We start from the raw sequence: 12391 nt of genomic DNA, 5'->3' as shown, positions 1-12391 counted from the left end.
CTTTTGGTGTTTTAGACATGAAGTCCTTGCCCATGCCTAAGTCCTGAATGGTACTACCTAGATTTTCTTCCAGGGTTTTTATGAGGTTGTTTAGAGGGGACTTTGAACACCTCTATAATAAACCTTTGAGAATTTCTGAACAGGATAGTAACTAGAGATGTGCTTTAGGAATATTAATCAGGCACTGGAGCAGGTACAGTATCATTACAGGCTTTGCAGTCACTTGGAAGAAAAGTTAACACAATGAGGTGTACTGGCCAAAGAGCTATTGCTTAATAGGAACCCGTAGGTCTTAGCAAGTAGTGTATCCCCATCAAGTCTAAGAAGGCCTTGGATTTTAAGACACACCTTATTTGACGTGCCAGTAAGGGAGACAGAACACCACCAATTATAAAATGCATCCTGACTTCAGAGATCACAATAATGAAGAAATATGTATTATAAAATCAGTGAAGTAAGATCACTGTATGGGCACATGGAAAAGATGAGATATGCAGGAAAGAAAGGAGAGAGTTGAGAAAATGAAAGGAAGGGGAATGAGGTCAAAGACAAAAGCGGAGAAGTTGACCTTGAAGGGGAGGAGAGTGCATTCATCTTCCTCTGCCATAAGACAAATGAATGAGTAATGCTTAGAACAGTATACAAGTTGAGAAGCCAAGCAATTAACTCATATTAAATAATCTCCATCTTCGTAAGAGAGAAAGCAAGGTCATCTGCAAAAAGTGACAGTGGTCAATTTGAGGGCTTGGGGTAAGAGAGTGCAAAGTTTTCAGGTAAATGGGGCAGGAAAGATGGGATATGAAAGGCAATGGGTTAGAAAAGACCAAAAGAATTCCCGACAGAAATGAGGGTCTCAGTTAAGATTGAAAAATGTGGATTTATTAAAAAACCAATTGGCCCTATTTTATGACATTGTCCAGGAACACTTGGTCCCCTGAGAAAAGGATGGAAGAAAATAAATGGAAGTTGCTTTCTGCAGGGTAGGAGATTGACTGGACAGGTATGGTGGAAGGACAGAAAAGCTAAACAACCTAGTTTCTCTAAGGGAAGTTGCTGATTTCACATGCCATGGAGTTCAGGCTAAAAAATGAGAGGTGAAGCCCAAAGAGGAGTGAAAAACAGAGATTGTTTTTGTTTTTGTTTTTGTTTTAACTGGTTGGGGGGATTAAGGAGTTAGAATAAAGAAAGTGGGGCCGGGCGCGGTGGCTCAAGCCTGTAATCCCAGCACTTTGGGAGGCCGAGACGGGCGGATCACGAGGTCAGGAGATCGAGACCATCCCGGCTAACATGGTGAAACCCTGTCTCCACTAAAAATACAAAAAACTAGCCGGGCGAGGTGGCGGGCGCCTGTAGTCCCATCTACTTGGGAGGCTGAGGCAGGAGAATGGCGTAAACCCGGGAGGCGGAGCTTGCAGTGAGCTGAGATCGGCCACCGCACTCCAGCCCGGGTGACAGAACAAGACTCCACCTCAAAAAAAAAGAAAGTGCAGAACAAATTATTTTGAAGAGGAGGCATAGGTAAATACAAAGTTGACTGGGGAATTTCAGAATTGAAGATCATGGAGGTAGAATTCCAAGGGTTAAGCCTTGAAGATAAAGTGTTGTCTTTCTAAAGAACAGATGGGAGTATATCTCTGTGTATCTTGGAAACTTCTAAGGCATCCTGTTTATTTCAGTATGAAGTCTTCTTGAGGAGCACACAAGGGTCTTCACAAGCTGGCCTCATCCCACCTTTCCAGGCCAGTATCTCATTGCTTTGTACAAGCCCCATGTTCTAGCCACATTTAACTCTTTTTTTTTGAGACGGAGTCTCGCTCTGTCGCCCGGGCTGGAGTGCAGTGGCCGGATCTCAGCTCATTGCAAGCTCCGCCTCCCGGATTCACGCCATTCTCCTGCCTCAGCCTCCCGAGTAGCTGGGACTACAGGTGCCCGCCACCTTGCCCGGCTAATTTTTTGTATTTTTTAGTATAGACGGGGTTTCACCATGTTAGCCAGGATGGTCTCGATCTCCTGACCTCGTGATCCGCCCGTCTCGGCCTCCCAAAGTGCTGGGATTACAGGCTTGAGCCACCACGCCCGGCCACATTTAACTCTTCTCTATGCCCAGAATCCTCAAAAGCTTTTATCTGCCATTTTGCCTTTGCATATGCCGTTCCCTCTTAAATAAAATGCTTTTCCTCCTCTTCTCTGCCTTGCAATCTCCTGCACATCCTCTAGACCTAATTCAGATGGCACTCCTCAGTGACGCCTTTCCAGGCTCCTGCCAACAACACTGAGCACACATTCATCCATGCTCCCTCAGTGCTCTGTCCGTACATCCTATGGCATTTCACCACAGGGTATTGACTTACATGTCTCTTTCTAGTGGACTGTGAACACTTCAGAGTCGGAAACTATATCATCTTTATTTATCCACAGTGACAAGCACATATTAGGTAGTTAGTATCTGCTTTTTGTTTTTGTTAAATTTTGTGTAAATGAACTCATCCAGTATATCTCAGAAGTTATGACCTGTGCATTTAGGTCACCTGGAAATCTTGTTAAAATTCAGATTCTGATTTAGTAAGTCTGAGGTGGGGTCTAAGATTCTGCTATTCTAACTGGCTCCTAGGTGACAGCCGTGCTGTTAGTTCTCAGAGTTAATCCAAAGCTTCTTAGCCTAAGTAAATAGCAGACATAGAGCAGAGACAAGCCATTAGAAATGTGAAAGTGAAGCAATTATGAGGGTAGTGACTTGGAAAAATACTCAGTATGCACACTGGAGTCCCAGAAATGACAGCAGAAAATTGTGCAGGAAGAGATGCTATAAAGCAGAAGACCATGGTGGAGGGTGGTAGTTGACAAGACTGGGAGGATATAGCTATATGATGAAAGTTTTACAGAAGAGAAGGTAGTTAGGTGGGGGCAGCTGTTGTGAGTCAGGACTACATCAGATGAGACATCAGATGAGGTTAAATAAATAAATAACTGCAGTGAAGGCATGCCCTCAGAGGAAGAGTGGGCGGTGAGAGGAGGGAGTCAGTGTTAGAAGCTGGGTTTGCAGGTCATCCTCAGGAAGGGCTGGGTCCTCCAGTGCTGTTCACAGTAGGATGGCATTTCCACCAATGCAGACAGGAGTGCTGAAGGCTTAAGAAAGACTGGATTACAGGGAAAGGGAACCCCGTGAAAAATGGTAGGTGCTAGAATTTGTCAGGGGCCCATTTCCTGATTGGAAGTTTCCAAGTTGAAACCATGAAAGTTCTCCTTTTCTTTTTTTAAACTCATGGGTGACTGAAAAAGTAGCACTAATAAGCATTCTATTCCCACATGCAGTCTGATAGGTCTGAGAATTCTAAGGATGGGTTAAGTAAATTTATTCTTTCTTTAAAGTACTATTGTTCTTTAAAAAGTGCAAAAGTAATACATACTTTTTTAACAAATGAAAAAGAAAATGTTTAAACTCCTCCCGCTAAGCCCCCTCCCCAAAAATCAGTAACCAGTATTTAAGCTTACTGTGTAGTCTTCCAGCTTTCATCTATGCAAACTTATGTACACATAGGAATTTTTAAATTATGTAATGATATTTTCATATTATTATTGGTATAATACCAATATTGAAAATAACAGTGTTTTCAGTATTATTCTGCGGATAGTTTTCCTCACTTAGAAATATGTCATAAACATCCCTCCACGTCAGGGGACAGAACTCTAACTTATTTTTTCCTACTAGTTTTAAATAGCAATGTATAAGTATAGATATCCCATAATTTGTTCTGCCATTCTCCTATTGATGGATACGTGGGTAATTTCAAATTTTTGCTATATCAATGACATCTTTTAATGAAGCAGAGCAGTATGTAGACCTGTTCTGTCCCATATAATAGTCACTAGTCACATGGAGCTATTCAAATTTAAATTAAAATTAAATAAAATTCAAATTCCATCCCTGACATTAGCCTCCTTTCAAGTGCTCAGTAGCCATTTGTGAGTTGTGGCTACCATACTGGACAGCATAGAAGATTCTACTCTCACAGAACATTCCATTCGACAGCCTGGACCTGGACACAATCTTACAGCACATATTTTTCAACGAGTTAGTGTTTTAATGAGAGTATGTTTGAAAAATAAAAACTTTGTGTTTGTGTTGGTTGCCTCTGCAGTTACTTCAATGAGAATCAATATCCAGATGAAGCTAAGAGGGAAGAAATTGCAAACGCTTGCAATGCAGTTATACAGAAGCCAGGTAAGGTCGCAGGCATAGCCTTGCTCTGCGGTGGTGTAGCACAGCGCTTGGTTACAGGTTGACCTCTAGGACAGTTAATCTTGTGCGTGCGTTGGCATAGTGCTCCCGGCTCAGTCTGTGCCGTCCTTCAGCAGGTGGCCAGTGCCCTGTCCTCCTCACACAGTACTTCTGAGGGATGCTTTTATGGTACTCAAAATCAAATGCTCACATAGGAGAGTTTTCAAGGAATGACCCCACATGAGATATGAGACCTTGAAATTAGTATTTTTTTAATGTGTAGATTTCCTTTTCTAAGAATTTAGCTAAAAGATATTGTGAAACAGTGTTAAAGTTTTAAATATTTAAGCAAGCTTTGTCAATATAAAATTAAGATAGAATTTTTTAAAACAATTGTTATAAATTGTAAAATGCTGTATTTCTCTTTAGGAAAAGAATTCTTTTTGTAGTTAGTTTCTATCTCCTTTCCACATTGAGATGAGTTGTGCTTGCTTAGCTAAGAAAAATTTAGGGCAGGTACCATTTTGAAGTCCTGTTGTTCCAAACTCAGCAAACCCACTTAAATATTTCAAACGTATTTTCTTCCTTGTGCTAAAATATTATTTCACATTTTACAGATTTTGTTAAATATAAACCATTTTCAGTTAATAGATCCAATTGATTTCCATGTGGCCAGTTATTTTGATTGGCCTAAAGGCTACATATGAAAGTATCAGTGTTTTATAAAATTAAGTAGACCTTCATTCTCCCTCACCCAGAAGCCAGACTTCTAGCAATGTAGACCCTACAAACTCTGCTCCAGTGACACATAAGTGAAAGGAATCTGTACCCTGTTTCAAGCATGCCAAAAGTCCCAGCCCTAAAGCTGTGCAGAAACTTGAATTCTCCCTGGAACATGTTGCCCCTGTATCATCAAGACCCTAACAAACCTGCTTTCTGGTTTCTTCACACACTGTGGATTAATAGCCGAAAAACAAAAGGAAAGGTGAGGAGGGAATGTTACAGAGGGGTCTGTATTGGCAAGCATGGTGTACTATCCGTAAGAAACCACATTGGACTTTTTGCCAGGTGCGGTGGCTCGTGCCTGTAATCCCAGCACTTTGGGAGGCCAAGGCGGGCGGATCACGAGGTCAGGAGATCGAGACCACCCTGGCTAACACGGTGAAACCCCGTCTCTACTAAAAATACAAAAAAATTAGCCAGGCATGGTGGCGGGTGTCTGTAGTCCCAGCTACTTGGGAGGCTGAGGCAGGAGAATGGCATGAACCCAGGAGGCGGAGCTTGCAGTGAGCCGAGATTGCGCCACTGCACTCCAGCCTGGGAGACAGAGTGAGACACTGTCTCAAAAAAAAAAAAAAAAAATCACATTGGACTTCAAAGATGGTAAATCTAAAATGCAACTTGAATTGGGCTATGTAGTCAAACCCAGTTATAATAATGGATAGTCATAGCAGCCTTCAGCCTTCAAGAAAACATGTATAATATCCTCTGTCCTAAGATAGCAGGTAATTAGTTAACATAAGGTCTTAAAGATCTAAGTAAATTTTTGTTGTCTGGATACTTGACAAAGAAGAACTTATCTTGGGTCGTTGTGTGGCTCACGCCTGTAATCCCAGCATTTTGGGAGGCCAAGGTGAGCAGATAGCTTGAGCCCAGGAGTTGGAGGCTACCTGGGCAACATGGTGAGACCCCATCTCTACAAAAACCACAAAAATTAGCTTGGTATGGTGGCTTGGGCCTGTAGTCCCAGCTACCCGGGGGGCTGAGGTGGAAGGATCACTTGAGCCCAGGAGGTCAAGGCTGCAGTGAGCTATATTGCACCACTGCATTCTAGCCTAGGTAAGAGAGTGAGACCCTTTCTCAAAAAAATAAAAAAGAATAACTTATTCTGATACAGTAATGGTAATTAAATGAAACCCCCATAGTACTGTCATATGAACATGGATCTGGCACCCTAGCCAACTGACTTTGTGGAATTCTCTAATATTATATATGGCTTTCTCAATTGAAGCATGTTGTGTTACTAGTTGCTGTGTTTGTATTCATTTACGTATTTATTCATTCAATAATTGGGGTGTGTACACGGTACCAGGTAATACTTTAAACATCCCTCTGCATCTATAGTTTTGGCAACAAATGTAATCAAAAGCAACAAAATAAAAATATTAGCCCTTAAAACTAGTTTATTCTTGGATCCCAGATACAGATTATCTGAATTTTATTGCATGTATTTACAGGCAAAAAACTGTCAGATCTGGAAAGAGTTACCTCCCTGAAAGTATATAATTGGTTTGCTAACAGAAGGAAGGAGATCAAGAGGAGAGCCAATATTGGTAATGTATCAGTGAGGCTGCTTTTCTCTTGTGCTGCAGTTGTGAACGTCGTGTTTATATTAAGATTAACTTCAGTTTAGAAACTGCAAGTCTAAAGGATCCTAACTTCTTTTTTTTTTTTTGAGATGGAGTTTCGCTCTTGTTGCCCGGGCTGGAGTGCAGTGGCGCGATCTCGGCTCACCGCAACCTCTGCCACCCGGGTTCAAGTGATTCTCCTGCCTCATCCTCCTGAGTAGCTGGGATTACAGGCATGCGCCACCACACCTGGCTAATTTTGTATTTTTAGTAGAGATAGGGTTTCTCCATGTGGGTCAGGCTGGTCTCGAACTCCCGACCTCAGGTGATCTGTCTGCCTCGGCCTCCCAAAGTGCTGGGATTACAGGCGTGAGCCACCATGCCAGATCCTAACTTCTAGGCCTAACAAAAATTGCTCTAATGTCTTTCATTGTATTTTTAATAAACCACAGTTAGTATTATTTGCACTATTTGTATTGTAATGGTAATGATATTTTTATAAAACTCATTGTTCTTAAAGTTCTAGAATATAGAATTAGACATGGCCCCTGAGCAATTGATTACTCCTGTGGTACATATGAAAGATACTTGTAGGGTCTTGAGAAAGGGAGTGTAATACCCAGAATTTATTATTACTGGACTATGACTTAGATATTACAAAACGATTAACAGTTTGGAATGAAAGAGACTTAATAGACAAGGAATGCAGCAAAAGGCAGAGATAAAGAGCATTTAAGAAATATGAATTCTGGATGTAATCATGTATACATGTATATATACACATATCAAAACATCACCTTGTACACCATAAATATATACAATTTTTATTATATTTCAATAAAGCTGAACAGAGAAAACAAAAATGCCAGAAGTGCCCTAGAGGGAACTATGAATACAACTGAAAAAGGAAGAAATAAAGGATTTTTTCCCATTCAAAACTGTAACAGTAATACATAAGAATAAGAAATTTAAGTTGGTGAGTCAAGTAGGATGTTGGTTTTTAGCTTCTAAAATTGAATTTCATTTCTCCCATCCAAGTACTAACCAGGTCTGACCCTCCTTAGCTTCCAAGATCAGACGAGATCGGGCATATTGAGCGTGGTATGGGCATAGAATGCATTTCATTTCATTTCCTTTCCTTTGTAAATATACTTTTTATTCATCAGTACAGTTCTCATATGCTTTCTAGAACCCTAAGATAGGAGGACTGTTTAGTTAGTTAGCAAGTATTTATGAAGCACGTAACATGCACAGTAACAGAGACCCCAGAATGGCAAATGTGTGCCTCCCTTGACCTACATGCATTTGAATTTCATCCATCTTACAGTCTAAAAGAGACACGTAGGTTTTTGTTTAATTATATTCTAATTTCCTTAGCACAAAAATTCATTCAGTGTTTCAGCCATTGTGATAAGGTAACAGATAATTTAGGGATCTATTTGCTTTTTTCGAAGAAGCAGCAATCCTGGAGAGTCATGGAATAGATGTGCAGAGTCCAGGAGGCCACTCGAACAGTGATGACGTCGACGGGAATGACTACTCTGAGCAGGTGAGCCCCTGCACAGCTGGGCGAGGTTCTTGGTGCCTGAGCAGGGGCTGAACAGTGGGACAGCTTAGTTCCGTGGGTGTGGCTGATGGGGTGGGGGAGGGGAAGCAGTCACTGTCCCTCCACTCTGCTCCTGTGTCTAGTTAGATTTCATGTAATTTGAAAGGAATGTGGTAAGATTCGGTTGTCCTGTTGAATTTGTGAGAGATTGTTATTCACCCACATGGATTTATTGTCATACAACAGGATACTTGGCAAGTACGCAATGGGGAGGAGGAGGAGGGAAGAAGTTCAGAGGGAGGCAGAGAAGCAGAGAAGGTAGAAGAAGAGAGGAGGATCTGATCCAAACAAGCAAGTTACACCATTCACGACACACACTCAGTGTTTGAGAAATACTAGGGGCAGCTGGACCCCATGCCTAAACATGTACCGATGCAGGGCACGATGGAAGGCCCCACTCACTCTGGCCCCACTGCAGTGGGAACCCTCCTGCCCAAAGGAGTGGTTCTTCCAGAGTCTCTGGCACACTGACACATGCATCCTCTCATAAGTGCAATACCTGCATGACTCGTCACCTCGCCCTGATTTATTCTGCATTGCTTTTGGGGAAAATGTATTTAATTGTAGCCACTGCATGGAGTAATTCAGTAAAGACCGTGGGAGTTCCTCCTTGACCCCCACATGGATGTTGACAGATTTCATTAAAATTTTGATAGGATGTAAATTTCCATTTGGAATATGCAGAGAACACGTGGTGCCTTCCCCTAGACCACAGCAAGAAAACTTCTCATTTTTCTGGGGTCTGTGCTTTTTCCTTGCCCCCCAGCCAGCTCATATAGTCCAGTGTGTTCTTTAACAGCCTCTGTTTACCACACGTCTAGAATGCATGCAAGTCTGTGCTGATCCCTTTATAAATTCTAAAAACTAATCTGTGAACATCAGAAGGAAGCAATGATGTCCACACTTCCAAAGAACTACCATTTTTTTCCCTTTAGGACTCTACTTCATAGCCCCAAGAGAATATTCTGTAAGTCTTTCTGTGCGTATACGTTCCTGTTATTTTTCAGTCTACCCACAAAGATGGATCATTTCCATCTTTTTTTACAGATGCCCTAAGGGCAGCACATCCCATATTTTGTTTGTTTTTTTCCTTAAGGGACTTACCCTTTCCAAAGCTCTTTGATACAGAATTCCCCTGAAGATGACAGGTGAGAAACGTACCCCTTATTTGTAACACCGTCTTCAGTGCCTGACGTACATCCTGCAATGCCAGCTTCCTTCACAGCTTTATTGTTTAACACATTGAGCTGCGCGGGGAGGACAGCTTCACACTTGTTCTAGGTAAGACGCCTGCCGCTCCCCTTGCACAGCTGCCTCCAGCAGGAGAGCTCCACACCTTCCTCCCCTTTCTCCCGTAGCCATTTCCAGCAGAGACATGTGTCCTGTTGTAATTGAGAATTCCTTTTTTCTTTTTTTACAAAAATGCACCTTTTATCTGTAAGATGTAATTGTAAGTTTTGTCTAGATTTTTCAGTTCAGAGAGGGACCATGAATTCTAATAATCTATTTGTAAAAGCAGCAATCTGGAATTTAATAGCTCACTAGTATGGCCTTCAGTGATTAGTGCTATATTTGTTACAAACAGAAAGATCCAAATATCCAGATTGTTGGTTTTATATCAATCACTGCAGGTTTGATCATCATCACCAGCAACCTTATTAATAGAATGAATAGAATTCTCAGTGAGGAAAAACATTTTTTGTGCTTTTTACTTGTTGAATCCTAAAATTATCAACTGAAAATCTTTGGACCTATATCCATTCAGTGTCTACTTAAATACAGTTTACCTCTATTCTATCATGAGCCCCTCCCCCAGTTTCCTCCCACGAATGTTCTGCCTCCCCTTGCCCCCAGCATGTCTTTCTGTGACTGAAGAATTCTTCCAATCCACTAACAACATTTCTTATTTCTGCACATCTAGGATGACAGTACGAGCCATAGTGACCACCAAGACCCCATCTCATTAGCTGTGGAAATGGCAGCAGTCAACCACACTATCTTGGCATTGGCCCGACAAGGAGCCAACGAAATCAAGACAGAGGCCCTGGATGATGACTGATCAGGGAGGTTAAACATGACAAGTTAACTTAGTTTAGACGTAGCACCTTAGCAGACTTTCCTCGGTCCTTAACATGTGTTCTTACAGTATAACTTGCAGTTTCTTGTATGTCAGGTAGCCGTTAGGGTCTTGTTCTGTGAAGATGGCATGGTGCCCTCAGCCTTTGCATATACTCTCTCAGTATTAATTCCCAGTAAATAATAACCAACCAACCAACCAAACTTCCCTCTCCCAGCCCGTGAGGCTAGAAAATCTTGCTGCTCCGTCTTCGCATTCCAAGAAAGTGCTTCCAGGTATTTAGATAGCCCTCAGTTCTCAAATATTAGGCTATGTGTAAAATCTTGGGTACCTTTAGATTCTTGTAACACTAGTCTGTACCCCCTTTTCCTTCCCCAAGACTGATAGGATGCAAGCTGAGGTTGTGGCACAGGAATGACAGACACCATTTGGGGAGTATCCACAGAGTCAAAGGAACACTAGAATCCCCACCTCAATGTGAGGATAATTGATTTCCAGCTGCAATAAGCCGTGCCTCATTATAGCCACACTGTGGCTAGATTATACTTCTTTGGGTGCTGTGCTAAGAATGTCAATGGAAAAAGTCGATCTCAGATTTTGTTTGAAGTTAACATGCCTGACACAGACATCCTTTCCTCTCACAAGCTGTGTGACTTAGTAGATAAAATACTGCCTTCTGCCTTTGGGACCATGATTAAAAACAAAGACAAAAACCAAACGTCATAAAAAAAAAAAAAGAAAGCCCAGCTTGAGAGCATTGGAAAAAAACATATGAGCTGAATGTCTAATGGATGCTAAGTCCAGTTTTCAGAACCACTGTACATTCCGCGGCACAGTTAGCAGTGCCTGCCTGGAAAAGTTTTGGAGGTCATCGTGGAAGTTGCTTTGCCTCCTGTCAGTGTCCCCTTTCCCTGCTACCAAAAAAGTCTTTCAAGGATGGAGCTAAGGTCAAAAATGAGTGAAAAAACTTGCAGTGTTTGTATCCATTGAACGGAAGCCCCCTCAATCTGAGAGGTCGCTAGAGGACTTCATAGTGGGGTTGTGCTGCCTGTCACAGATGCAGACACTTGCCCAGACAGGAGCAGAGAAAAGCAGGGGACGTTTCCTACTCACATTGTGGCTATACGAGAACACGATGGGACTGCTTTGCTGTTCTCTTTACTCTGTCCTTGGAGAGGTGTGAAAAGCTGTATTGCTACAGGCAATTTATTTAATAATTGGAAGCCATATTGATAATGGATGTGGTAATATTTGTAAAGTTTAATCTACTTTAAGCGGCAGTAACTAATGGAATTTTTTTCCTTGATCACATATGTAGCACTTTTGTTACTTTTTAAAGATATTTATATTTGATAAATCTTTTTTTCATTTTGAGAACTCAAAATACCAAACAGTGAACTTGCGTTATAAAGTCACCCTGTGATCACCTTGTCATCTAGTAGCAAAATGATGAACTACTCATGCATCAAAGAAAATTACATCTGCTGGCCTTGTATGAAAATGATCTCTTGGCATCCCGATTAAATGACACACTGTCACTGTGGGTAAGAGGAAAGAGCCTTCAATGTAGCAGCACAGGGTGCGTCTGAAAGAGGCACAACTGCTGTGGATTTTCTGCCTTGCTCCTATGTATAATGAAGCCTTGTTTAAAGGGGCACTTGGGGCTGGCTGTTAAGCAGGGCTTCTTTTTGTCCATTACCTGAAAACAATTTCTAAGATAAAAGGAAGGTGCCATTTCCTTACCTCTTCACCCATCCTCCTCCACCAAATGTATTCAATGACCTTCCTCAATTTTCTTTCTCATTCAGGAGATACTGAATATCCGCCAGTTTCCAGCTGGTCTCCTTCCACTTAAGGCACACGCTTGACTGCGTCATTTCCTTATCTGTTAATCCTGCTTATGTGAGTGTGAGGAAAGTCTTCAAGAGGGCATGAAAGTGCCACCTTATATATGTCTGTGACTTTAAAGAGCTATATGCAGGGCTTGGTCCTGCTGTTGTCCGTGGATTTCAGGGGGAAAAAATATATGTACTTTTTTCAGCTTCCAAGCATTGAAGTAAAGTGGAGCCGTCTCTTCTGTTTTACTGTATTACTTGAACCAACAAATTCAAGAGTAGCATTTGTTATTCTCAGGAATGAGC

At 41.7% G+C, this 12391-nt stretch overlaps 1 protein-coding gene across 3 annotated transcripts in view; it reads left to right on the top strand.

Moving 5' to 3' along the window:
- The window catches only part of HMBOX1 (homeobox containing 1), a 166859-nt gene extending 154833 nt beyond the window's left edge, over positions 1–12026 (top strand). For 2 of the 3 annotated variants that reach the window (XM_011944551.1, XM_011944552.1), the window contains 4 exons: positions 4140–4222; positions 6457–6552; positions 8022–8116; positions 10095–12026. In XM_011944551.1, coding sequence (XP_011799941.1) covers positions 4140–4222; positions 6457–6552; positions 8022–8116; positions 10095–10232 — 412 coding nt within the window. In that variant the 3' untranslated portion in view covers positions 10233–12026. Of the gene's footprint in view, positions 1–4139; positions 4223–6456; positions 6553–8021; positions 8117–8359; positions 8432–10094 lie in introns of all 3 variants that reach the window. The other variant, XM_011944550.1, reaches the window with a different exon arrangement.
- Positions 12027–12391: the final 365 nt, after the last annotated feature.

This window comes from Colobus angolensis, unplaced genomic scaffold, assembly GCF_000951035.1.
Source record: "Colobus angolensis palliatus isolate OR3802 unplaced genomic scaffold, Cang.pa_1.0 Scaffold233, whole genome shotgun sequence".
NCBI classification, from domain to species: domain Eukaryota; kingdom Metazoa; phylum Chordata; class Mammalia; order Primates; family Cercopithecidae; genus Colobus; species Colobus angolensis.
This window is presented reverse-complemented; position numbering and strand designations above follow the sequence as displayed.